The sequence below is a fragment of the Meles meles genome, chromosome 8 (genome assembly GCF_922984935.1).
Source record: "Meles meles chromosome 8, mMelMel3.1 paternal haplotype, whole genome shotgun sequence".
In the NCBI taxonomy this organism is placed as follows: domain Eukaryota; kingdom Metazoa; phylum Chordata; class Mammalia; order Carnivora; family Mustelidae; genus Meles; species Meles meles.
In genome coordinates, this window is record NC_060073.1 from 38,652,136 (window position 1) to 38,679,935 (window position 27,800).

Consider the following 27,800-nt stretch of genomic DNA (forward strand, 5'->3'; position numbering starts at 1 on the left):
CCTTCAAATGGTAATGGAAATCTAAACCAATTCTGGATGGTCAAACTACATGTAAAACAAGTAGAAGCCTGAGAACTACCAGGACCATTGTTTTGGTCATAATAATTTTCAAGTTAAGTTTTAACTCTGAAGATGATGACAGCAATCTGAAAACATAAGTCACACTCTGTCCCACTGAGCAGATAGTTCTATTTGGCTGAAAATACAAAGGAATGTAGGGTGTGGTGGTGTTCAAAATTAGATATGTATGTGGCCCAATAGGGTATGCCCCAACAGACAGCTTTTACACCCATTTCTACTGCCTCAATCTACAGATAACCAATCTTGGGGCTGGACCAGCCTTTGTGGTTCTTAATATGATTGCAAGATACCCTCAGCAATATTACAGCAGGAAACTTTGAAAATTAAAAAGAAGAAAGGGGGGTGCCTGGGTGGCTCAGTGGGTTAAAGCCTCTGCCTTCACCTCAGGTCATGGTCCCGGGGTCCTGGGATTGAGCCCCACATCCGGCTCTCTGCTCGGCAGGGAGCCTGCTTCCCTTCCTCTCTCTCTCCCTGCCTCTCTGCCTGTGATCTCCGTCTGTCAAATAAATAAATGAAATCTTTTAAAAAAAAAAAAAAAAGAAGAAGAAGAAAGGTTTATGACTTACAAGTCCTGGAAATTACATGTCACACCTGGGGCCACACGGTGAGGTCATGGATAGAAAGAGCCAGGAAGAGTGAAGGCCTGAGGTTCTGCTTTTATTGGGGTGGAGGGTAGGGGCCTGCTTAGGGTTTCCTGGGATCACTTTTTAATTGGTGAATTTAAAACATAAGAACACAAGAAGAGAAAAAAAAACCAGCAGCCCAAATGGTCAATTACAGAAATAAACCAAGATCTCCAAAGATCTCCAAAGGAGCCTGAGCTACTTTGGAGCGTGGAGCCTGGGAGGGCAGCACCTGGCCTGGGCTCCCCTAGTCTTGGGGCTGGCCCTGTGTATATTTCAGACGGCCGTCCTAAAAGCAAACACCTGCAAGTCACGGCTTACGTCAGCACTTGCATTACGAGAAAGAAAAGTCAGCTGTCAGAACTTATACTACATCCACCCAGGCACGTTAGAAATTTTGGTACGTTACAGATTTGTCTTTAAGTCATGAACGACTTAAAGCCACCTTGCTTATATTAATGACCTGTTCTTCCACCAACCCGCTATTTTTCCCAAATCATCACATTTTGCTATTATTCAGTATATATGATACGTAATTAACAATTTTTAAATTATTATATTAGTTTTTACATCCTAACACAATAGAAGGGGTGCTCACACATTCTTCAAAACAACCTTTAGGGGTGCCTGGGTGGCTCAGTGGGTTAAGCCTCTGCCTTCAGCTCAGGTCGTGATCTTAGGGTCCTAGGATCGAACCCCACATCAGGCTCTCTGCTCAGCGGGGAGCCTGCTTCCCCGTCTCTCTCTGCTTGCCTCTCTATCTACTTGTGATCCCTCTCTATATATCAAATAAAAAAAATCTTAAAAAAAAAAAAAAACAACCTTTAAAAGTAGCTAGAGGGGCACCTGGGTGTCTCAGTGAGTTAAAGCCTCTGCCTTTGGCTCAGGTCATGATCCCAGGATCCTGGGATCGAGCCCCACGTGGGGCTCTCTGTTCTGCAGGGAGCCTGCTTCCTCCTCTCTCTCTCTGCCTGCCTCTCTGCCTACTTGTGATCTCTGTCTGTCAAATAAATAAAATCTTTAAAAAAATAATAAAAATAAAAATTAAAAAAAATGAGGATAATGAAAATATATTGCAACGTTAAGAATATAATTACTTAAGCGTGAAACAAGGATAGAAAATCTTGAGAATGCAGTGCTCAAATATTCAAGAGCTAAAATATATTCAGAATATTCAAAAAATATTAGCATTTTGAAATGGTTAGTCTAGAATCCCAACAGGTTTTTTTAACAACCCTGGCAAAATAGGCATTCCTAGTAGATATGAATTTAATTCTCAGAAACAGAAAATATCATTTACTTACTTTGAACAAAGAAGTAAGAACAGCAATTCTTTAGTCTTAATGCGAGTCAAAGCTAGAAGTTAATTTTTGCCTTTAGACTAATTATGTCTTACTTAGTGCACGTTAAGCCATAAAAATTAATAAGAGTAGTGAAATGTATCCAATGAGCATTAATATCTTTAATTATTCTGGTTACAGAGAATGAGAGCTCATTCTTCCTTGCTGTCTGTTAAGAGACTTCATGAGGAACACAGGTTTGAAAGATATGCTATTCCATTATTTGCTTAGGGAAAATAACAAATGTTCACATATTCATAAAAAGCATTTTCCCACAGAATTAGATCATGACAGCTTTATTGCTTCTTCAATTTAATTTTTCTTAAGTTTATCTTCTTTTATATTTTTGTGATTTAAGTTTATTTTTTAGGTTTCATAACATTTTTACTATAAACTTAACAAATGATATATTTGTAACTTTTTTTTTAAAGATTTTATTTATTTATTTGACAGAGAGATGACAAGTAGGCAGAGAGGCAGGCAGAGAGAGAGGAGGAAGCAGGCTCCCCCGCTGAGCAGAGAGCCCGATGCGAGACTCGATTCCGGAACCCCGCGATCATGACCTGAGCCGAAGGCAGAGGCTTTAACCCACTGAGCCATCCAGGAGCCCCCATAACATTTTTTGCATAAAATATGCAATCTGTTATTTTTATGGAAAAAGGCATAGTAACTAGTTATGTAATCAAGGGTAGCACATAAGATTATCAGCTCTTAAATCTAAAATAGCACAATGTTTGCAGAATTAAATCCCGTTTCTCCCCTCTATTTGAGAGTGAACAATTACAATTATCTTTATCTCTCCTTCTTACCCAACCTTCAATTACACCAATAGTCTAACAGAGAAAATAATAAAATACAAATTAGTGGGGCACCTGGGTGGTTCAGTGAGTTAAGCCTCTACCTTCGGCTCAGGTCATGCTCTCAGGGTCCTGGGATGGAGCCCCATATCGAGCGGGGCGGTGGGGGGGGTCTCTGCTCAGCAGAGAGCCTGCTTCCCCCCCTTTCTCTGCCCATCTCTCTGCCTACTTGTGATCTCTCTCTCTTGTTAAATAAATAAATAAGATCTTATAAAAAATCAGTTTAATTCTTAGTTAACCTAGAATTTCCAAATAGGGAGAGCAAGCACAAAACATTCTGTTTGAGTCTACCAAAATTTGGAAGAGGTAATTCCCAGTACTATGAAATCTCTTTTCTAGATCCTACCAGATGCACATAAAAAACAAACAAACAAACAAACAAACAAAACATTGTTTTGATAACTGTATCTCAATCCCATATTTGTTAAGGTTGCTGTCATCTCTTTATCTCCTTCTACACTCTGACTTAAAACATATTAGTCATTCAGCTGGAAACACTGGACAAGTATTCTTGGTGACATGCTTTTCAAAAACAAACTAACCAACCCAGGACCCTGAACCTCAGCCACTCCTTTGTTGGCATGTTCTCACAGACCAAGCCATTATACACCTGCCCTAACCATCCCAGAGTCAGATATCAGACAACTAGGGGCATTCCCTATGCCCCAGAGCCTGATGACATCATTCACATTGACTCCTCTCAAGCTGCTTCCCCTTCCTCACATATCTTCCCCACAGAAACCACAATAAAGGCTCTTGCCCGCAGTTTCTCACCTCCCTCTGCCTCATGACCTACCCGAGTATTTCCTGGACAGTCACCTGTCACAAGTCATGCCACCCCCCTGAGAACTGTGAGAAATAAATTAAATTCTCAATAGTGTCCATTTCCTGATCTGTTGGATGAACTGTACCTTAAATTTTCCATTTATATTTTATATTTAAAAATAGACTCAGGTCCTAGAAACAAGATAAAAGATCCAGTCCCCATAAATGATATGTAAGATGGTTCTGGAGAATAAAGTAGAAATGTAGTGAGAAAATCTGGAGAGAAGTTTGATTCTCAAGCCTCAGGGTGTATCAGAATCACCTGTGGAGTTGATTAAACAGGCAGTGTATGGCCCCACCATGGAGAGATTCCTGTTCTGTAGATGAGGGGTGGGGATACAATGAAGAAAATGCAGTCACCAAGATCATAAAAATACTTGGTCGGCATTCATTCCAAGAAAAGATTTTTGTGTATTTGATTGTTAGGGGTCTTCTAATTTCCAGGCCTCATTTATTGATGAAAACAGAGGTCACGAGTGGAACAAAAGTGCTGGTATCAGCCCCACACCAATGGATCCTGAATTACGGCATATAATGACCTTGCCTGTTTAATCAACTCAACAAGTGATTCTGACACACCCCAAGGCTTGAGATTCAAACTTCTCTCCAGATTTTCTTACTACATTTCTATTTTATTCTCCAGAACCATCTTATATACCATTTATGGGGAGTGGACCTTTTATCTTGTTTCTAGGAACTGAGTCTATTTTAAAAATGATTTCCCAGCCCCAGAACAAAGGACACGAGAAAGAAACATACTTACAGTAGCTTGTTGTTTTTCTGCTTTCTCCGTTGTCTCTTTAAGTTGATTTTGCAGGACCTCCTGGAGAGACTTCATTTGTTCTCTAGGAGAAAACAGGGAGCAAAAGAGAGACATAATTCTGTTACTTCCTCTGTACATTATGAAAGGAGGCTCTGCTGTCGACATACATTTAGGAAACAGATAACCAGAACTGGATGTAGGGACACAGTTAAGCATGCAGGATTTATTTGAGGATTCTAAGAATAAAGTTTTCTCTCCCATGCAAATACTAAAAGCAAGCTGTATTTAAAGGAAATTGCCTTGCTATTGTGTCTAGTAAGAATCCCACTGTGTGAATCATCTGTGAGCTGCATAATGTGTTAAATCAAATCAACGTAATAATTAGAGTTGAAAAGCTAATTTTAGTGACAGCATGCCAGGGAGTGAACATGCTGCTTAGAAAAAAAGTTGCAACTCCCCTTGGATGCTCCTAATTGATTAATTCTAAGGCAGTGTACTTTAGACAACCTTTATAAGGCCTGAGACTTTTTATAAAAATGAAGAGAAAAGACACTTATTTTGAACTTGAGCGCTGCCTCATTTACTGTGGTTAATAAGAGAAATACACGTCCGCATGTATATATACATTATGTCTCAAGCTCAGTAATGCACACGGATCTTGTCTCACTTGTTAAAAATATAAACATTTCCATAATTTTGCATTCCTCTCAAGGGTTTAAGATGGACTCATTTATGATAAATCATACTATCTTTGCGTGCCCCCATTGTATCACCTAAGCTACCACTTCCAAAAGTTTTGGTACCAGATGAGGGTTAGTTTGTAAGTGTGTGTTTATGTGTGTGTGTGTGCGCACGCGCATGCACATGCACACATGTGTTTTATTCTGGCTATAGGAATAAACTCCTTTAAAGCAACAACAGCCAAACAGAAAGCTCTCCTAGCCTTACCAGCAGAACTCAAATTCATTTAACATTCTCAATCTAGTGTCATATGACTACCTCTACAACCTTTGTATGCAATCACACTACAGAGACTAGGGATAGGAGTGCACCCTCTTAGGCCCAATTTCTTCATCTATAAAATGGGTATACTAATAGAGCTATCTGATAAGTTTGTAGTGAGGTTTAGATGACATAATGTAGGCAAAATGCTTAGTACAATGCCTGGAAAATAATCACTTAATAAACATGAGATCTCTGTCATAACCACCAAGATCACTGCAGGTCCTAAGTTCATTCTTTGACCACCACATCCTACACAACCGCAAGCTGTTCAAGCTGTTCTTTCATCCACTGGGATTTAATGATGCTCCCAGATTTCTTACTCTAGAAACACTTAAGTTCCAGTCTCAATTTCAGGATATCAATAAGAACCTATATGATTGCTAAAATCAATTTGCACTTTGTCAAGGTAAAATATAATTGGAACAAGTTATAAAATAATTATAGTCACTTTGGTTTGTAGATGATTTATGTTTGCGTACGTGAAGCTCATAACATGCTTTTGCTTAGAGCATACTTAAGTCTCAGCTTCCATTCCTTCCTCAAATTTGTATCATTTATCAAGATTGTTTCATATATAGACATTTAAATTTAGACTTCCATTATTCTTCCTGCTATCTTCCACACAAAAATTTATGGCATAATACAGTGTAGTAATGTCTACATATGTTGTAGGTTTACAATGCATCAGACACTGTTAGAATGTTCACACCAAACTCTGATGTACTACTACAGAGAGAAGACTGATACAGAGAAAGGTGGTGAAATTGTGTTCTAGAGCCTATGTTTTCAAACTCTAGAGTCATTACACTACCTTTACAGAGAGAGGAAAAGAGGAAGGAAAGAAAAAAGGGAGGGAAGGATGGAAGGATCTACATGGTATCCCTAACACTCAGATCTTCAACAAGCACTGAATGAAAACACAAACTATTCAATTTCTTTTTTTTTTTCATTTTATTTATTTTTTCAGTGTAACAGTATTCATTCTTTTTGCACAACACCCAATGCTCCATGCAAAACGTGCCCTCCCCATTACCCACCACCTGTTCCCCCAACCTCCCACCCCTGACCCTTCAAAACCCTCAGGTTGCCCCAACCTCCCACCCCTGACCCTTCAAAACCCTCAGGTTGTTTTTCAGAGTCCATAGTCTCTTATGGTTCGCCTCCCCTCCCCAATGTCCATAGCCCGCTCCCCCTCTCCCAATCCCACCTCCTGATAAAAAAATTATAGTAAGATTTTAAAATGATAATAATTTCATGATTATTTTTGAATTTTAAAATTATCATTTTAAAATGATAGATATTTTTAAATTAAATTATAAAATAGTATATATTTTTTATTTAAAAAATGTGTGTGTGTGTGTGTGTGTGTATCAAAAATTCCCACATACATCAAGGAAAGCTAACAGAATGGTAAAGGTGGTTTTTTGAAACTTCTGAATGTCTTTATATACACTTTGCCTTACAGCTTATTGTTGAACATTCTCATGGCTCTCATGAGAGCAACCAGTCTCTGCCTCACAGTCTTGCTAAATTATAATCCTGTGAGAGAGGACTTCTGACTCGCTCATAGGCCCCCTCCACCAACAGGGATTTACCTCAATACTGCAGCTACTCTAGGGTCTTATTTGAGATACCGAGCTGAGTATTTAATTCTAAAGAACTCTTTGAACACCATCCTGATCAAAGTACCAATGGTATTTTTCAAAGTGCTGGAACAAACAATCCTGAAATTTATATGGAACCAGAAAAGACACCGAATCCCCAAGGAAATGTTGAAAAAGAAAAACAAAGCAGGGGGCATCACGTTGCCTAATTTCAAGGTACATTAAAAACTTGTGATCGCCAAGACAGCATGCTACTGGCAGAAAAACAGACATAGACTAGTGGAACAGAATAGAAAGCCCATATATGTATTCTCAATTCTGTGGTCAACTAATCTTCGACAAAGCAGGAAAAAATATCCAATGGAAAAAAGACAGTCTCTTCAATAAATGGTGCTAGAAAAATTAGACAGCTATATATGGAACAATGAAACATGACCATTCTCTTACACCATACATAAAGATAAATTCTAAATGGATGAAAGACATCAACGTGAAATAGGAATCCATGAAAATCCTATAGGAGAACATAGGCAGTAACATTTTCAACACTGGCCACAGCAACTTCTTTCAAAACATGTCTTCAAAGGTAAGGGAAACAAAAGCAAAAATGAACTTCTGGGACTTCATCAAGATAAAATCTTCTGCACAACAAAGGAAATAGTCAACAAAACAAAACGAAGAGACAACCTACAGAATGGGAGAAGATATTCACAAATGACACTACAGACAAAGGGCTGATATCCAAGATCTATAAAGAACTTCTTAAACTCAACACCCGGAAAACAAATAATCAAGTCAAAAAATGGGCAGAAGACATGAACAGACACTTCTCCAAAGAAGACATACAAATGGCTAACAGACATATGCAAAATGTTCAACATCATTAGCTATCTGGGAAATTAAAATCAAAACCACATTGAAATACCAACTTACATCAGTTAGAATGGCAAAAATTGGCAAGAAACAACAAATGTTGGAGAGGTTGTAGAGAAGGGGGAACCCTCTTACACTGTTGGTGGGAATGCAGTTAGTACAGCCACTTTGGAAAACAGTATGGAGATTCCTCAAAAAATTAAAAATAGAGCTACCCTACGACCCAGCAATTACACTACTGGGCATTTACCCCAAAGACAGAGATGTAGTGAAAAGAAGGGCCATATGTACCCCAACATTCGTAGCAGCAATGTCCACAATTGCCAAACTGTGGAAGGAGCCAGGATGCCCTCCAAAAGATGAATAGATAAAGAGGATGTGGTCCATATATACAATGTAATATTACTCAGCCATCAGAAAGGATGAATACCCACCATTTGCATCAACATGGGTGGAATTAGAGGAGATTCTGCTAAGTGAAAGAAGTCAAACAGAGAAAGACAATTATCATATGGTTTCTTTTATTTGTGGAGCATAAGGAATAGCATGGAGGACATTAGGAGAAGGAAGGGGGAATTGAAGAGGGGTAAAGCAGAGGGGGAGATGAATCATGAGAGACTATTGACTCCTGGAATCAAACTGAGGGTTTCAGAGGGGAGGGGGTAGGGGATGGGTTATCTCAGTGATGGGTATAAAGGAGGGCACATATTGCATGGAGCACTGGGTGTTACATGCAACAATGAATCATAGAACACTACATCAAAATATAATGATATATATAATTTTAAAAATTATTAAAAATTATAAGAAGGAAGAACTGACGATGCTCCAGTGACACCTATGATAGGTTGCTCAGGGTGTTGAGCACATTTCTGCACAGAATTTCACTACAAGGGATTTGAAAGGGCAGTGGCTTTATACATCTTCATATCAAATTATAAATATAAAAAACACACTCACCCAAATACACTATAGGAAGGCATTTTTTTTTCAGGAGGATACCAATTTGTATCGTAAAAACATCTCAGATGGAGCACTATCCCGCATATTCTTTTTTGTTTTCAGAGAACATGATATTTTACAATCCTTTGGTACACAGAGTCTAAAATTGCCTTTTAGGAATCTCCACCCACCAACCACAACAGTGAAAAAAATGTCATCACTTTTTTTCCTAAGACAGTTTTCAGACACTTTAAGTTACCCTCCTACCCACCCCCCAAGTCTCCATTTCATGGGTACACACTCTTACTCCTCATATGGTATGTTTTAGATCTGGTCTTCTGCTATGGATATTATTGAGGCTGTCAAAATATTTCTGAAAATGTAACACTCAAGAGTCAATACAACATTTGTGCTCACTCCCTCCCTTCCACACACATGTGCACACAAAAATATGCACACACATTCCTTTCTCTGTCTCAACAGAAAGGCATTCTTTGCTCTCTCTGCATGGTTGTATATGGCCCACCCCATAACCTCTGAGTTTACTTACTTAAGTGTGGTTCCAGCTACACAAGGAGACTGATTAGATGCCTCGATTACAATTCCAAAAGGGAAATTCCAATTGATTTGGTTTTGTCTTGGTGATCACCTCTGACCTATTAACTGTGAGTGATGTTGGGAGTCACATAAAAGAAGCATGACTTCTTGAGACCACTTCTGCAGATAAGTGTTAGGTGGCAAGCAGCCCAGAGGAAGCAGGGTTAGGAGGAGCAGGACGTACAGACAGATGGCATCTACAACACAGTGTGCTGTCAGACGCAGATAGTACTTCTAAATTTGCCATCAGTCAATATTTTTTAATATTCCAAAATAATACTCTTTTTCTTTGACGGTTTATTAGTATCTCTTGTTTTCAAAATGAGGTACACAGCCTGCTTCACCTTCAGGGAACCATGATTTTTATATATCTCTTTTTAAGTAATCAAAAAAAAATAATATATCTAATGTCATATCCTTTTGAGATATTACCTATTTTTAGAATTTACTGAGTTTTCTATTCTGACTTCGTGTACATTATACAAGTTACACATTTTAAACAAATTTTCAAAATCTGGATAAAACACTGAAATTGATCTTCTGCTATGAAGATTATCTAGGCTGCTTTGTGATCAGAGAACTAACGTGAAAGGGTGTGGCTATTGGGTGAGACACAGCAGAGTAAATTCCACCCCAACACAACTCTTGTCAACTCATTTAAGCCCTTTGAGCAACAGTTTCCTATTTATCAAACAGTGATAATCATAACTGTTTATAACACAACAGTGAGGGTGAAATGGGAAAATATATATCAAGCATCTGGCAGAGCCTCTAAGTGTATAACAAATGGTAGCTTGTTTCTACTTGAAGTATCTTTCTTTTCCCTTTGAGAGGCAATTTCAAATCATACAGCTTTTCATACTGCATACAAATCTATCTCACAATACACTTTCTTTAAAAAAACACAATCCAACACTAATAAGATTAGATTAATTCTACTTATATTGTTAATAAGATTACCCCATTCTTCACCACCCCCACCATTACCACCATGATTAAGTTTTGATACTATTACACACGGCCCACTGAAATCAGTGTTATTGCATCTGTCTGTTGATGGGCAGATTCGCTGGGGTCTATCTTCCTAGGATAACAGGGGAAAATTCTACAGATACGTAAACATTCTGTGATCTGCAGACAAGCAACATAGCATTATGATCATTAGAGAACTTGCTAGAAATGCACAACTTCAAGCCCCACCATAGATTTACTGTATACAAACCTGCATTTCAGTAAGATTCTGAGCCCTTCAAGAGTCAGTAAGAAGATAAGTGAATTAATGCATTTTGAATGACCCAATTTTTGTGAAATTTCTGAGTGGAGTTTGGCACTCTGGGGAAAAAAAAAAAGAACTGAGAAAATGAAAGGAAATCACAGTCTTACCTTTGTCTCTGACCTATTTCCAGAAGCTTCTCAACATCAGTTTTGGAAGATCTCTCATCATTTTTCAAAGACTGATAAGAAAAATGGGAAAAGAAAATCTTATTCAAGTGATAAGTTGGGGCTCACTTTACTTTTGTCTCTACGGCACAGGTGTGACTGCTTTTCTGTCCTGAAACAAGAAGGTGCAAATGAGGCACGGTGTTCGTCAGGGCTCTAAGGATGCCCACAGGAATTTATGGCACCAAGCACAGGTGCTACCCAGTGGTGAAAGGGAATAAACTGAGCCTCAGCCCTTAGAGGTTCGATGGAGGGAAAAATACTCTCCAGTACCTCGATCTCTTTACAAGTGAGTATAAAACACATCTTCTGCTCTTCAGCTGAAGTTTCATTGTGTTCTCTGCAGGCATGTCAAACCAGCTCTGACATCGTTTCTACAAATTCACACGGACATAAAAGACCTCTCTGAATCTGCTAAGTAATGACATAATTCATGATCAAAGAAGCCCAAAAGCATGTACCTGTTTGGTCTTGTCTATTTATTATTAATGAGTAATGCAGCAGAATACACAGAAAAACTAAGGCTATGTAAAATTGTAACTGCTCTGACAAGATAGGATATAAAGGGGGAAAAATAGAGCACCATCTCAGTCATTAGTGTTTATTTACTCTGGCAAATTCAACATCCACAGACCGTGACTTCAAGCAGAAAAGCACACTGAGCTATTCTCATTACAGAATCCGTCCCATTAAGTCTTCCCTAAGAACTTTCTTATTTGTACTCAATAAACTATTTAACAGGGTAACCTATCTTTCTTGATATTAGACATTGAAACTGAGGAGGAGTGATATTGTTTGCAGGAAAAGCAGCTGTGGCAGGCAGAAAATTGACAATCTTGGGAATGGCAAATACTTTGTTTACTTAATATCTATTTAACAAATACCTATCATGAATTATGCAAAGTCTTGTGCAGAGGCACAGTGTCTGCCTTCACAAATTTTAGTTTAATGCTAAAATCAGGCAACTTTCATACAGCAAAATCAGCATTCTGATTGGGATGTGATGGGCTGAATTGCACAAGAGAAACTTCTTTCTGGACAACTGGGTGGCTCAGTCAAGCATCTGCCTTTGGCTCAGATCATGATCCTGGGGTCCTGAGATCAAGCCCCACATCTACAGACTGGAACAGGTCACGAAATCTGCTCTTTGACTTCCTTAGGTGAAGATCAGGGATGAGATTTTTGAAGTGTCTACTTTAGATAGTTACTGGAAAGCTCAGAGGACAAAACATATGTGGAAAAACAGTTGATGAAAAATACATTAAAACATGCCTATTCATTTATTGACCATCTGTTATATTCTGGGCATTCTGAAGGAAACTATGATCAAGCAGATGACTGTCTTCAAGAAATTTAAAATAAAAAAACAAACAAATGAAAAAGAACATGGATGCAGAAATGGGAAGTGCAGGTACAGACAGGAGTCAGCAAGATAGATGTCAGTAGGAGAGCCAGCATGTCCTTAATTATCATTTACCCAGAAATGTCCAGGGAAGTGGACATTGGAAACTATTCTTAGTTCCTTTAAGGATGTTAAATGTTGAGATACCTACTAACTGATCAACATAATACTGTTATGGTTGACCTGCATTACCATCCATTACCATCCCATCCTGGGGCTATGGTTACAGAGAAAAGACTACAAGACTTTCAATGCTCCTGTCTTCATGAAGTCCCACTAGAGGAAAAGTATAGAATGGGCTATGAGGTATTCACTGTGAGTTTAAAACCTAGAATCAGTATTTATCAGATATATGACCAGGCACTTCTTTGGCCTATTTGAGACTCGTTCCTCATTTGATGAGTAAAATGTTGTGAAGAGGTTGCTAAGAGGATTTAAAAAGATAAAAAATGAAAAACACCTTGTATACTGGCTGACAGGAAATGGAAAAAGAAAGGCATTTTAAAAATTTCAAGTACATTCAGTGGTACAATTGTTACCCTTTTAAGAAGCATGATTCTATGAAATTATACATTCTTATCAAGCAATTTTTCAGAATGTGATTGGGTGTCTTCACTTAGGTTACCAGTGAGACACTTTGTCTTGGTCACACACAGGCATCTCACCATATGCATGATAGAGTTTCAAAGTGCCAGGTGTTTCCTGAGTCTGAGAAGGTGCAGGTGTACTGAACATTTTTTTGCATCCTTATATATTGGTGAATTTCTACATAATGATAAGGTACAACTCTGGTGTCAGCTTCCTACTGAAATTTCACTTAGTTCCCTTTTCATCCAAGTTAGGGCTTCCCTAACGTTCTATATATTCTTACATCGCAGCACTGTCCTTACCCTGCTGCCCGTCTCTGTATTCTAATGGAATATGGGTGGTTTTTCTGCTCTTATTCTTATGTCCTAAAGTTGCAACATAACTTCTAGAACAAGAACTTGGGCACTGGGCTCCTATACCTACGCTCTCACCTAATTCTGTGTCCCCTATAGTTGCTTAACCTTTCTCTAGGTCTTGTTTTCTCACCTATAGGGTGAAACTACTAGTAACCAGAGCAGTCTTTATGTAAAAAATAAAGAGTGTACAAAGAATACCTAACACAAGGCCTTGACCATGTTCAATAAGCTGTGGCTATGGACACCATCATCATCATCATCATCACCTTCAAGGAAAGGAAAGCTAAGGACAGCACTGACTCCACATGGTTCAGAAACATGGTTTTGTGCAGTAACTAATACATAGGCCCTGAGGCCAGATTTCCTGTATTTAAACTCTGGTTTCTTTTGTGACATTCAAAAATAACTTATCTTTTCTAAGCATAATCCCTTATGTATAATAAGAAAAAAATCAATAGTATCTTACAGATAGATACATTATGAAAATTAAAGTTATGTCCTCAAAAAATTCACTGTTCAGTCAAATATAAAAATATCATATATTTCAGAAAATTCTTCTTATCAGACATAGACCTAGGTTTTGGCTGAGATTTCATGGAGTATTAATACATTTTCATAGATGACTCTTGACTTTCTAAGACATTTTCCCATTTTAGCAATGAGGATTATTAAAGATTCTTGAAAATTATCCTTTGTGGAATTAAAAATTCTCTTCTAGAGATCATTCCTATTTTCATTCAGCTCTTGGTCATAATTAGTTTTCATCACTTTATAATATAAAAAACACAGGGGTCAAATTGATCTTAGACGCTATGACAGACTGATGGCCTTGCCAAGCACGTAATTTTCTCCTTTCTGAATTTGCAAACCACAGATTCCCAGACTGCATTTCAGTATATGTGCTGCCGAAGCGAGCACTCCCAGACTGCATTTCAAATGACATTTCTTTTCAAAGCTCATATGATAATAAATAACTCCCTTGGTCAAACCCAGAAACATATTCAAAACTGGTTAAAAAATGAGGGAGTCTTTAATGCTAATCCACCGAGTCAAACCGGGTGACTTCTCAGCCTTTGCTGCCCAGAAAATTAGTTTTCATCTCACCTGAAGGTTGACTTTAATTCCATCAAGTTCTCTTGATGTCTTTGTCAGCTGATGGAGGATGTTGGTTCGCTCCTTAAAGACTTCTTTCAGCTGCTTTTCTAGCTCTTCATAGTCCTGTCTAACACAGAAAAAAATCGCATGAGAGCCCCCCAAAAAGTTCCACTGGGCTTCAGCCTCTAAACACTATCATAGGTGCTTGCATTTCAAGCAAAATCTAGATCATTGAAACCTTAATTACTAGGATGTTTTGTTTTTCCTCTTCTACCTAAAAGGAGAAAATTGAAAACAAAAGTCTTACAACAAAGGTTTTATTTTGCATTGAGCGTTCTCTAAACCACAGAGAAATTCCTGAACAATACTATCTTTGACAGGTTGAAGATGGTTCTTTAGGTACCTCTCGGAAACAGATATTTTCCATGACATCACCACACTTCTTCCTAAGGTCTTTGACATCTTACAACATGAGATATGACTTGAACCAATGTATTTCAAATATTTAGACAGGTTCTGACACTGGGGAGACATACTTGTGGGTAGAGTCAGGGCAGAACATGGGGGTCTTTCTTCATCTCTGGTAGGTAGGGAAGAAAGTCCAGAGAAAAGACAGCTGTTCCCAAACATGTCTAAGAATCTCTATTGTTATTAAAGAGGTAATGGGAAAAAATATCTATGAAATCAGTAAATAAATACAGTAATTAGAGTAAAATTTGAACAGACTTGTTAACAAGTTTCATGAAGGAAAGACATTTAACTCCATATCATCTATACATATTTTTTTCTTACTTTTCTCCTATGGTCTTTGTAAGACCAGCACTGTAATTCTCACTTTGTAAACATAAAATAATTGAGCTCAGAAGGATCGAGTTACTACCCTAAGATCCTATTCAAGGAATAAATGGGCAAGTAGTGTGTGTTTGTGTATATTTATGTATGCTATGGGAAGTGTGTGTGTGTACAGGGAAAATGTAGACAAGGAAAATGATCGTCCTACTTGCATTTCTTCCCTTAGGGATCATCTGAGTATGCCTTCTACCCATTCATATTTTGGGTTAGTTTTTGTGACAGGTTGCTGGGGCTGCTGCCACAAAGTAGTACATAATGGGTAGCTCAAACAAAAGAAATTTTTTTGTCTCACAATTCTAGACGCTAGAAACTCAAAATCAAGCTGTTGATAGAGATGTTTCCTATGCCTTCTACCCATTCATATTTTGGGTTAGTTTTTGTGACAGGTTGCTGGGGCTGCTGCCACAAAGTAGTACATAATGGGTAGCTCAAACAAAAGAAATTTTTTTGTCTCACAATTCTAGACGCTAGAAACTCAAAATCAAGCTGTTGATAGAGTTGTTTCCTTATGAGGCCTGTGAGGGAAAGATCTGTCCCAGGCCTTGCTCTTTTGGCTTGCAAATCATATCTTTCCCCTACGTGTCTTTACATGGTCTTCTGTGTGTGACTCTGTGAATAATCTTCCCATTTTTTTTCCTCTTTAAAATTTTTTATTATTATTTTTTATGAACATATAATGTATTTTTATCCCCAGGGGTACAGGTCTGTGAATCGCCAGGTTTACACACTTCACAGCACTCACCATAGCACATACCATCCCCAATGTCCATAATCCCCATCCCCCTCTCCCAACCCCACCTCCCCCCAGCAAACCCCAGTTTGTTTTGTGAGATTGAGAGTCACTTATGGTTTGTCTCCCTCCCAATCCCATCTTGTTTCATTTATTCTTCTCCTAATCCCCCTAATCCCCCATGTTGCATCTCCACGTCCTCATATCAGGGAGATCATATGATAGTTGTCTTTCTCCGATTGACTTAGTTCACTAAATATGATACCCTCTAGTTCGATCCACATTGTGGCAAATGGCAAGATTTGATTTCTTTTGATGGCTGCATAGTATTCCATTGTGTATATATACCACCTCTTCTTTATCCATTCATCTGTTGATGGACATCTAGGATCTTTCCATAGTTTGGCTATTGTAGACATTGCTGCTATAAACATTCGGGTGCAAGTGTCCCTTCAGATCACTATGTTTGTATCTTTAGGGTAAATACCCAGTAGTGCAATTGCTGGGTCATAGCGTAGTTCTATTTTCAACATTTTGAGGAATCTCCATGCTGTTTTCCAGAGTGTTGCACCAGCTTGCATTCCCACCAACAGTGGAGGAGGGTTCCCTTTTCTCTGCATCCAGATGACAGCATCTGTCATTTCCTGACTTGTTAATTTGAGCCATTCTGACTGGTGTGAGGTGATATCTCATTGTGGTTTTGATTTGTATTTCCCTGATGCCGAGTGACGTGGAGCACTTTTTCATGTGTCTGTTGGCCATCTGGATGTCTTCTTTGCAGAAATGTCTGTTCATGTCCTCTGCCCATTTCTTGATTGGATTCTTTGTACTTTGGGTGTTGAGTTTGCTAAGTTCCTTATAGATTTTGGATACTAGCCCTTTATCTGATATGTCGTTTGCAAATATCTTTTCCCATTCTGTCAGTTGTCTTTTGGTTTTCTTAACTGTTTCCCTTGCTGTGCAAAAGCTTTTGATCTTGATGAAATCCCAATAGTTCATTTTTGCCCTTGCTTCCCTTACCTTTGCCCATGTTCCTAGGAAGATGTTGCTGCGGCTGAGGTCGAAGAGGTTGCTGCCTGTGTTCTCCTCAAGGATTTTGAGAAAGGATTTCCTTTCTCACATTGAGGTCCTTCATGCATTTTGAGTCTATTTTCGTGTGTGGTGTAAGGAAGTGGTCCCATTTCATTTTTCTGCATGTGGCTGTCCAATTTTCCCAGCACGATTTATTGAAGAGGCTGTCTTTTTTCCATTGGACATTCTTTCCTGCTTTGTCGAAGATTAGTTGACCATAGAGTTGAGGGTCTATTTCTGAGCTCTCTATTCTGTTCCATTGATCTATGTGTCTGTTTTCGTGCCAGTACCATGCTGTCTTGATGATGACAGCTTTGTAATAGAGCTTGAAGTCCGGAATTGTGATGCCACCAACTTTGGCTTTGTTTTTCAATATTCCTTTGGCTATTCGAGGTCTTTTCTGGTTCCATATAAATTTTAGGATGATTTGTTCCATTTCTTTGAAAAAAAATGGGTGGTATTTTGATAGGGATTGCATTAAATGTGTAGATTGCTTTAGGTAGCATAGACATTTTCACAATATTTATTCTTCCAATCCAGGAGCATGGAACATTTTTCCATTTCTTTGTGTCTTCCTCAATTTCTTTCATGAGTACTTTATAGGTTTCTGCATATAGATTCTTAGCCTCTTTGGTTAGGTTTATTCCTAGGTATCTTTTAGTTTTGGGTGCAATTGTAAATGGGATTGACTCCTTAATTTCTCTTTCTTCTGTCTTGTTGTCGGTGTACAGAAATGCAACTGATTTCTGTGCATTGGTTTTATATCCTGACACTTTACTGAATTCCTGTACAAGTTCTAGCAGATTTGGAGTGGAGTCTTTTGGGTTTTCCACATATAGTATCATATCCTCTGCGAAGAGTGATAGTTTGACTTCTTCTTTGCCGATTTGGATGCCTTTAATTTCTTTTTGTTGTCTGATTGCTGAGGCTAGGACTTCTAGTACTATGTTGAGTAGCAGTGGTGATAATGGACGTCCCTGCCGTGTTCCTGACCTTAATGGAAAAGCTTTCAGTTTTTCTCCATTGAGAATGATATTTGCGGTGGGTTTTTCATAGATGGCTTTGATAATATTGAGGTATGTGCCCTCTATCCCTACACGTTGAAGAGTTTTGATCAGGAAGGGATGCTGTACATTGTCAAATGCTTTTTCAGCATCTATTGAGAGTATCGTATGGTTCTGGATCTTTCTTTTATTAATGTGTTGTATCACATTGATTGATTTGCAGATGTTGAACCAACCATGCAGCCCTGGAATAAATCCCACTTGGTCGCGGTGAACAATCCTTTTAATGTAATGTTGAATCCTATTGGCTAGTATTTTGGTGAGAATTTTTGCGTCTGTGTTCATCAAGGATATTGGTCTATAGTTCTCTTTTTTGGTGGGATCCTTGTCTGGTTTTGGGATCAAGGTGATGCTGGCCTCATAAAGTGAGTTTGGAAGTTTTCCTTCCATTTCTATTTTTTGGAACAGTTTCAGGAGAATAGGAATGAGTTCTTCTTTAAATATTTGGCAGAATTCCCCTGGGAAGCCGTCTGGCCTTGGGCTTTTTTTTGTTTGGAGATTTTTGATGACTGTTTCAATCTCCTTACTGGTTATGGGCCTGTTCAGGTTTTCTATTTCTTCCTGGTTCAGTTGTGGTAGTTTCTAGTAATGCATCCATTTCTTCCAGATTGTCAAATTTGTTGGCGTAGAGTTGCCCATAGTATGTTCTTAAAATTGTCTGTATTTCTTTGGTGTTCGTTGTGATCTCTCCTCTTTCATTCATGATTTTATTGATTTGGTTCCTTTCTCTTTTCTTTTTGATAAGTCTGGCCAGGGGTTTATCAATCTTATTGATTCTTTCAAAGAACCAGCTCCTAGTTTCATTGATTTTTTTCTATTTTTTTTTTTTTTTGGTTTCTATTTCATTGATTTCTGCTCTGATCTTTATGATTTCTCTTCTCCTGCTGGGTTTAGGTTCTTTCTTGTTCTTTCTCCAGCTCCTTTAGGTGTAGGGTTAGGTTGTGTACTTGAGTCCTTTCTTGTTTCTTGAGAAAGGCTTGTACTGCTATATATTTTCCTCTCAGGACTGCCTTTGCTGTATCCCACAGATTTTGAACCATTGTGTTTTCATTATCATTTGTTTCCATGAATTTTTTCAATTCTTCTTTAATTTCCTGGTTGACCCATTCATTATTTAGAAAGATGCTGTTTAGTCTCCATGTATTTGGGTTCTGTCCAGCTTTCCTCTTGTGATTGAGTTCTAGCTTCAGAGCATTGTGGTCTGAAAATATGCAGGGAATGATCCTAATCTTTTGATACCAGTTGAGACCTGATTTGCGACCCAGGATGTGATCTACTCTGGAGAATGTCCCATGTGCACTAAGGAAGAATGTGTATTCTGTTGCTTTGGGATGAAATGTTCTGAATATATCTGTGATGTCCATCTGGTCCAGTGTGTCTTTTAAGGCCTTTATTTCCTTGTTGATCTTTTGCTTGGATAATCTGTCCATTTCAGTGAGGGGAGTGTTAAAGTCCCCTACTATTATTGTATTATTATTGATGTGTTTCTTTGATTTTGTTATTAATTGGTTGATATAGTTGGCTGCTCCCACGTTAGGGGCATAGATATTTAAAATGGTTAGATCTTCTTGTTGGACAGACCCTTTGAGGAGGATATAGTGTCCTTCCTCATCTCTTATTATAGTCTTTGGCTTAAAATCTAATTGATCTGATATAAGGATTGCCACCCCAGCTTTCTTCTGATGCCCATTAGCATGGTAAATTGTTTCCCACCCCCTCACTTTAAATCTGGAGGTGTCTTCGCGTCTAAAATGAGTTTCTTGTAGGCAACATATTGATGGGTTTTGTTTTGTTATCCATTCTGATACCCTGTGTCTTTTGATTGGGGCATTTAGCCCATTAACATTCAGGGTAACTATTGAGAGATATGAATTTAGTACCATTGTATTGCCTGTAAGGTGACTGTTACTGTATATTGTCTCTGTACCTTTCTGATCTACTACTTTTAGCCTCTCTCTTTGCTTAGAGGAACCCCGTTCAATATTTCCTGTAGAGCTGGTTTGGTGTTTGCAAATTCTTTCAGGTTTTGTTTGTCTTGGAAGCTTTTTATCTCTCCTTCTATTTTCAATGATAGCCTAGCTGGATAGAGTATTTTTGGCTGCATGTTTTTCTCGTTTAGTGCTCTGAATATATCATGCAAGCTCTTTCTGGCCTGCCAGGTCTCTGTGGATAAGTCTGCTGCCAATCTAATATTTTACCATTGTATGTTACAGACTTCTTTTCCAGGGCTGCTTTCAGGATTTTCTCTTTGTCACTAAGACTTGTAAATTTTATTATTAGGTGACGGGGTGTGGACCTATTCTTGTTGACTTTGAGGGGGGTTCCCTGCACCTCCTGGATTTTGATGCTTGTTCCCTTTGCCATAAATAAGGAAATTCTCTCCAATGATTCTCTCCAATAGACCTTCTGGTCCCCTCTTTCTTCTTCTTCTGAAATCCCAGTTATTCTAATGTTGTTTCGTCTTATGGTGTCACTTATCTCTCGAATTCTCCCCTCATGGTCCAGTAGCTGTTTGTCCCTCTTTTGCTCAGCTTCTTTATTCGCTGTCATTTGGTCTTCTATATCACTAATTCTTTCTTCTGCCTCATTTATCCTAGCAGTGAGAGCCTCCATTTTTGATTACACCTCATTAATAGCTTTTTTGATTTCAACTTGGTTAGATTTTAGTTCTTTAATTTCTCCAGAAAGGGCTTTTATATCTCCAGAGAGGGTTTCTCTAATATCTTCCATGCCTTTTTCGAGCCCGGCTAGAACGTTCAGAATCGTCAATCTGAACTCTTGATCTGACATAGTACCAATGTCTGTGTTGATTAGGTCCCTAGCCTTCAGTACTGCTTCTTGTTCTTTTGTTTATGGTGATTTTTTCCACCTTGTCATTTTGTCCAGATAAGAGGATATGAAGTATCAAATAAAATACTAAAAGGGTGGCAAAGACCCCAGAGAAATGCGCTGTAACCAAATCAGAAGAGACCCCAAATTGTGGGGTGGGGGGGAGAAAGGGGATAAAAAGAGGTTCAGAAAAAAAAAGAAAAAAATTTAAAAAATAAAACAAATAAAGAAAAATATATATTTTAGATAAACTGTCAAAAAAACGTTAAAAAAGAAAAGGGTAAAAGTTTTAAAAAATCTAGGAGAAGAAGAAAAAAGAAAGAAGAAAAAATTAAAAAAAAAATTGAATTAACTGCAAGACTAAAGAATCATGGGGAGAAAGCCATGAGTTCCGTGCTTTGCTTTCTCCTCTGGAATTCCAGTGCTGTTCTAGATATTAAACCTGCTTTCCTTGATAGATGAACCTCATCCTGGCTGGATATTTTGTTGATCTTCTGGGGGAGGGGCCTGTTGTAGTGACTCTCAAGTGTCTTTGCCTGAGGCGGAATTGCACCACCCTTACAGGGGGCTGGACTAAGTAATCTGCTGGGGTTTGCTTTGGGGAACTTCTGTTCCCTGAATGCTTTCCGTACAGTTCCGGAGGTTGGGAATGAAAATGGCGGCCTCCCAGTCTCCAGCCTAGAGGAGCCGAGAGCCCGGGGCCCCACTCCTCAGTGCGCCCCCAGAGGACAGCAATGAATCACTCCCATATCCCCAGCCTCCAGCCGCGATCCGAGCTCACCCAGTCCGTGACCGGTTCAAGGTAACCCCTAGCTGAGAGTTCAGTCCTCGTCTCTGTCTCTGTAGTCGGCTTCTCCTTTCTAACACCTGAGAGCTCTGCGACACTCCGACACCCCCGATCCTTCTGTGACCCTGCGGGACCTGGGGTCACGCTGACCCTGCGTGGGCTTCACCCCGGTTTAGCCTCTGGAGCAATGTCCCTCAGTGGAACAGACTTTTAAAAGTCCTGATTTTGTGCTCCATTGCTTCACCGCTTGCCGGGAGCCGGCCCCTCCCCCCGCGGTCTATCTTCCGGTCGTTTTGGATTCACTTCTCTGCCAGTCCTACCTTTCAGAAAGTGGTTGATTTTCTGTTTCTAGAATTGCTGTTCTTCTTCTCTTCGATCTCCTGTTGGATTTGTAGGTGTTTGCAATGTTTAGATAAACTATCGAGCTGATCTCCTGCTACCTGATGTAGTCTCAGCCTGCTACTTCTCCGCCATCTTGACTCCTCCCTAATCTTCCCTTTTTATAAGGACTCCACTCATAATAGTTTAGAGCCCATTCTAGTGACCTATTTTAACATGGTAGCTTCTATTGACACCCATCCCCAGATGATGTTATATCTAAGGTGCTGAGGGGTGGGGGGACTTCAACATATGAATTTTGGGGAATACAACTCAACTCATAACAGTTATTTCATCTATTGATTTAAAGAAGCTCCTGTCCAGTAAGGTTTTTAGTTGTCATTATGGTGAAAATGTTTCCCAAATCTGTTATAGATTTTTACATTTACTAATTCCCCAATTTCTTTTTTTTAATTTTTAAATTTATTTATTTTTTCAGCATAACAGTATTCATTGTTTTTGCGCAACACCCAGTGCTCCATGCAATACGTGCCCTCCCTATTACCCACCACCTTGTTCCCCCAACCTCCCACCCCCGCCCCTTCAAAACCCCCAGGTTGTTTTTCAGAGTCCATAGTCTCTTATGTTTCGCCTCCCCTTCCAATTTCCCTCAACTTCCTTCTCCTCTCCAAGCAGAGAGAGTCAAGTATCATATGGTTTCCCAATTTCTTTTTAAATATACATGGGGATAAGTCTTTCTTTATGGTGTTTGTACTGCTCATGCACAAATAGATCTTCTACATGCCAATACTGTGCTTTAAAAGTGGTTGTGAAGATATATTGTGTAATTGTTGCTAAACTACAAAATTAATTTTGGAATATGTTGTATTTATGTATTTTTCATGTATGCATATATGAAAAGATGGTAATATAATTTAGATAAGCATAGCCAATTGTATTAGCACAGTTGTGACAATCCCTTCTCCACTGATTTTGAAATGAGGTTTTCTGATATACCAAATTCCTTTTTACTGTATGTTTTCGAACCTCTATTAGGATGTATTGATGAATTGGTTGCAACACTATATCATGGATTAACTATTAAAGCTGTGTGCTACAATTTGTTACTTCCTATACTTTCCCCTTATTTTTATTCATAGTTTTATTGATAAATTTTCTGTATCTGTGTATTATCAGTGAATTTTAGAATCAGTTTGTCCATTTCATAAAAACTCCTATAGGGAATTTAATTGAAACTGCATTCATATTATAGCTATATTTAAGGAAATACGTAACAAAAGGGTAGCTTTCAATCCCAAAGACAGATGGTTTCATATATTATTTTAGGACTTTTATATGATTCAGCAATGCTTTAAAGTCACTTCGAAGTAACTTTTGCTCATTTCATGTTAGACTTATTGCTGTTAATGTGGTGGATTTTTCCACTCCACTGCCTACATGAATGTTGCTGGCTTCTTTTAAAGCTATTGACTAAGTTGATCTTGATTCCAGATATCTTATTAAAGAAAAGTAGTATTAAACAAAGTAACTATAACAAGTAGTTGCTAGTTGATTTGTTTGGCTTTTTCAAGTCTATGGCAATATCTTCTTTCAATAGTACCATCTCTTATTCTCCTAACTCTTATTTTTAACTCTTTGCTAAATATACTGGCTAAGACCTCCAAAACAATTCCAGGTGGAGAAAATGATAGTAGATCATCTAATTTGTTTGTGGCTTTATGATAGCTATATTAATTATGTTCCATCAGTGAGTAAATGTATGGAATACTTGCTGTAATTTTCAGCTGATACTACTGTTTTCAGGTCATTCTTTTTAAATAAGAATTCTGCTGAGTTGTAGCCCTTATGCAGAAAAGAACTACACAATCCCCAGGACACATTTCATGAACTCTCACAAAGTGAACATAGAAGAAATTTTAAAAATGCACCATGCACCCTAGATGATAATTCTTTGGCTTCACCCATTTATTACATTCACTCTCTTCCCCAAATATAACCAATATTTTTATTTCTACTACTTCATAATCACTTGCCTATGTTTGAAATTTATGCAAATGTTGAATGCCTTTTATTTGATTTATTTTATACAACATGGAGTTTGTGAAACTCGTCCATATTATGCGGAGAAATAGTGTGTTAGTTTTTATCACTGCATAGTATAGTAATGAATAATTATATTGCAATGCATCTATTCTAATGCCAACAGACACCTTTTTCCCCAGGTTTTGACTGTTAGGAATATGAATATTTCATAGGCCTTGTATTTAACATACAAATACATGTATGCCAAGTACATAACTAAGAGAGGAACTGCTTCATTATAGAGCATACATTTTCAGCTTCAGTAAATACTGCCAGAGAATTTTCCAAATCAGTTATATCATAGAAGAGGTGAAGAATTTCAATTGCCTCAAAGTCTTATAAACTGTGGTATTGTCAGTATTTTTAAATTTTCAGTCACTCTATTGGTTGTACAATAGTATTGCATTTTTAGCTATAATTTATATTTTACTGATGATCTAAGGTGAGTACTTTACAAAAAATGATATTTAAATATGATTTTTTAAAAAAAGACTTTATTTATTTGGAAGAGAATGAGTGAGAAAGCACACAAGCAGGGAGAGGAGTCAAGGGAAAGAGAGAAGTAGACTCCCCACTGAGCAGGGAACCCAACCCAGAGCTCAAACCCAGGACCCTGGGATCATGTCTTGAGCCAAAGGCAGATGCTTAGCTGACTGAGCCACCCAGGCGCCTTAAATATTATTTTTTATAAAATGCCTGCTCATGCCTTTTGCTTTTTGTGCATTGGTTTGCCCATTGCTTATTATTTATTTGTAGGTGATATTTATATTTAGTCCATACATGAGCTCTTTGATGGTTAAGTGTATCGAAAACATAATTACCTCTCCTGCTGTTAGAATTTTCAATCTCTTAATGGTGTCTTCTGATGAATACATATTGATAATATATAGATCAAATTATTCATCTTTTATATTCAGAGTTGTTCATTGGAGTTGTACCACTTAAATTTGTAAATGTATGAAAAATATTTTTATCTGATTATAAATATTATATCTTACAAACCTTTAAAATGATATATTGCTAGCATATTAAAACATGGATTTTTGTATGATTTTGCATTCAGCAAATTGTCAACTATAAAAATTATTTGTGGAATATTTTGTATTTTCTTACAAGTATAATCATATTGTCTGCAAAAGTATTTTTTATTTTTTCAATCCTTAAGTCTTTTATTTAAATTCCTTATCTTCCTTTGCTATCAAGGACCAAGGACTGTTCTACAATGTTCAGTAAAATGTGTAATAAACACATCCTTTGTTGGGGCACCTGGGTGGCTCAGTGGGTTAAGCCTTTGCCTTCGGCTCAGGTTATGATCTCAGGATTCTGGGAACGAGCCCCGCATCGGGCTCTCTGCTCAGCGGGGAGCCTGCTTCCCCTTCTCTCTCTTTCTGCCTCTCTGTCTACTTGTGATATCTCTCTCTCTCTGTCAAATAAATAAATAAAATCTTAAAAAAAAAAAACCCCACATCCTTTGTTTATTCCAGATTGCAGGGATAGAGACACCTTTTTCTTATTCCAGACTGTAGGGGGAAAAACTTTCAAGACCACAAATATGGTATTTCTGATAGGCTTTTTTGGTTAACTTTTCAATTTTTTAAAATCAGATATAAAAAATGCTTTCTTTTATTTCTGGTTTCTAAATCTGCTCAGTTTTAATCATGAGTGGGATCTGAATGCTGTCCAATATTTTAGTTTTTTTTTTCTTTTTTTTTTTTCATTGTGGTGTATGTTATGTGCTTAAAGCACTTCTGTTCCTCCCACCCTTGGCCACATTGCACATGTAGGCAGGAGAGAACCCCCCACACCATTCATTTGGTCATGTGACACTTCAACAGAATGTTAATGGACAGGACACGTTGAAGACTGTAAATGTTGTCTGTCTAATTTGGCTTAGTTTCTCATTCTCCTGCTAATGGTCCCATGAAGAAATTCCCCCAGATAACTCCCACAATTTCAGGCTTCTTCAGAAAGAAAACATATACAGCAAACCTGAATTTGATTCATACTCTGAAGCAGACACACCCTAGTGATGCTTCAACATGAGTTGAAAACTAAATTGATTGTAAGCCATCAATCAGACTTTCAGAGCAATTTGTAATGTAGCAGTGTCACGGGAAAACCTGGTCTCATAAATGCATCCACTGAGATGATCCCATACATTTTTTTCTTTTACACTATTGATGTGCTGGATTACATGGATTCATTTCACATATGATTAATGACTATATTAAATCAAACTCTCATTACTGAAATCAATCACTTTGTTATATACAATTCTGTTAGATTCAGTTGGCTACTATTTTGTTTAGGATTTTTACATTTATTGTCATGGGAGAAATTTAGTTATAATGTCCTTTGTCCTCAAATCCATATAAAGTTTCGTATCTAGATTATGTTTAGCTCATAAAAAAATGGGATGTGTCCCTTCTTTTCCTATTATCTGAAAGAATTTGTGTGAGATTGGCAATATTTCTCACCTGAGAGAATGAGGAGAATTGACATGTAAACCATCTGGTTTGCAGTTTCCTTTGTGAGAAGGTCTTTATTTACATATTTAATGCTTTAAGTGGTATGCAACTGTTCAGATATCCTTAACTGTCCCTATGTCGATATTAGTAATACTCATTATTTTTAGAAATTTGTCCATTTCATTGTCATTCATTTATTTCATGATTCTTAATGTCACAATTTTGGCCTAAGCTCATCTGGGCATGGCTCCTTCAGGCTGGGCTTGCTTTTGCTCCTGAGATCATTTCCTTATCAAATAAATGGCTCTGTTTCTGTGGTTGACTCACTATCAGTTGTGAGTGAAGATAGTGTCTCATATGTCCCTCATTACCAAGAGAGTTAGCCTGTGCTTATTCATATTCCAGTTGGTTAGGGTGCTAAGAAAATCAGCAAAAATAAAGGAGTATTTTCAGATTTAGGCTTTGGAGTAGTATGACATCCCATCTGCCATACTGCATCTGTCACAAAGCAGGTCACAAGTCCAGGACACATTCAAGAGGCAGAGAAATACATTTCTTCATGGAAAAATGTTCAAAATCATATTGTAAATGAGTATGTGTACAAGAATGGTCATGCTCGTATTTCTAAATAATCTACTGCATAGCCTCTGTTGTTAACTTCTCAGTACTTCATTTCTCAGAGATTAGTCCTTTGAGTACTTGCCACCTTCCCACTAGTGATTCTCCAGTGCATTCAAAGGGATTTGACATTTTGTTTAGTTTTTCCATTGGTGTCAATGTTGACAATAAACATGTTCAATTTCACTCAAGATGGGAGTTTGGGGGCCATTATTTAGCTAATTATTTTCTTTAGTTCTCAAAGACAATCAGCCGTTTGATTCAATCCCATCTCTTCTCTAACTCTGAATATTTGAACACTTTTCCTTGCAACTACTGTCCTAGCTCAAGTCCTCATTATCTATTTATAGCACTATATATTAATTGATTTCTTTTCTCAATCCATTTAATGCGCTGCTCTCAAATCAGGTTTTCTGAACTAACAGTTCTATTTGCGTCAACTTATCACTTAAAATATTGGTGCTCTTTGGTTATGTCAAGGTCAAGGTCATCTTCCCTCTTGCTTGAATGACCTTTATTCTCCTTCCGTTTTCTCTGCTCAGTTTCCGTATCTTTCCTCTCGTGTGTGC

General features: G+C 38.0%; 1 protein-coding gene across 3 annotated transcripts in view; it reads right to left on the reverse strand.

Moving 5' to 3' along the window:
• The window catches only part of LUZP2 (leucine zipper protein 2), a 511,483-nt gene that overhangs the window by 261,281 nt on the left and 222,402 nt on the right, over positions 1 to 27,800 (reverse strand). For 2 of the 3 annotated variants that reach the window (XM_046017871.1, XM_046017872.1), the window contains exons 2-4: positions 14,401 to 14,518; positions 10,894 to 10,964; positions 4,490 to 4,571 (exon numbers count right to left, since the gene is read on the reverse strand). In XM_046017871.1, the coding sequence (XP_045873827.1) occupies positions 4,490 to 4,571; positions 10,894 to 10,964; positions 14,401 to 14,518 (271 nt within the window). The remainder of the gene's footprint in view (positions 1 to 4,489; positions 4,572 to 10,893; positions 10,965 to 14,400; positions 14,519 to 27,800) is intronic. The other variant, XM_046017873.1, reaches the window with a different exon arrangement.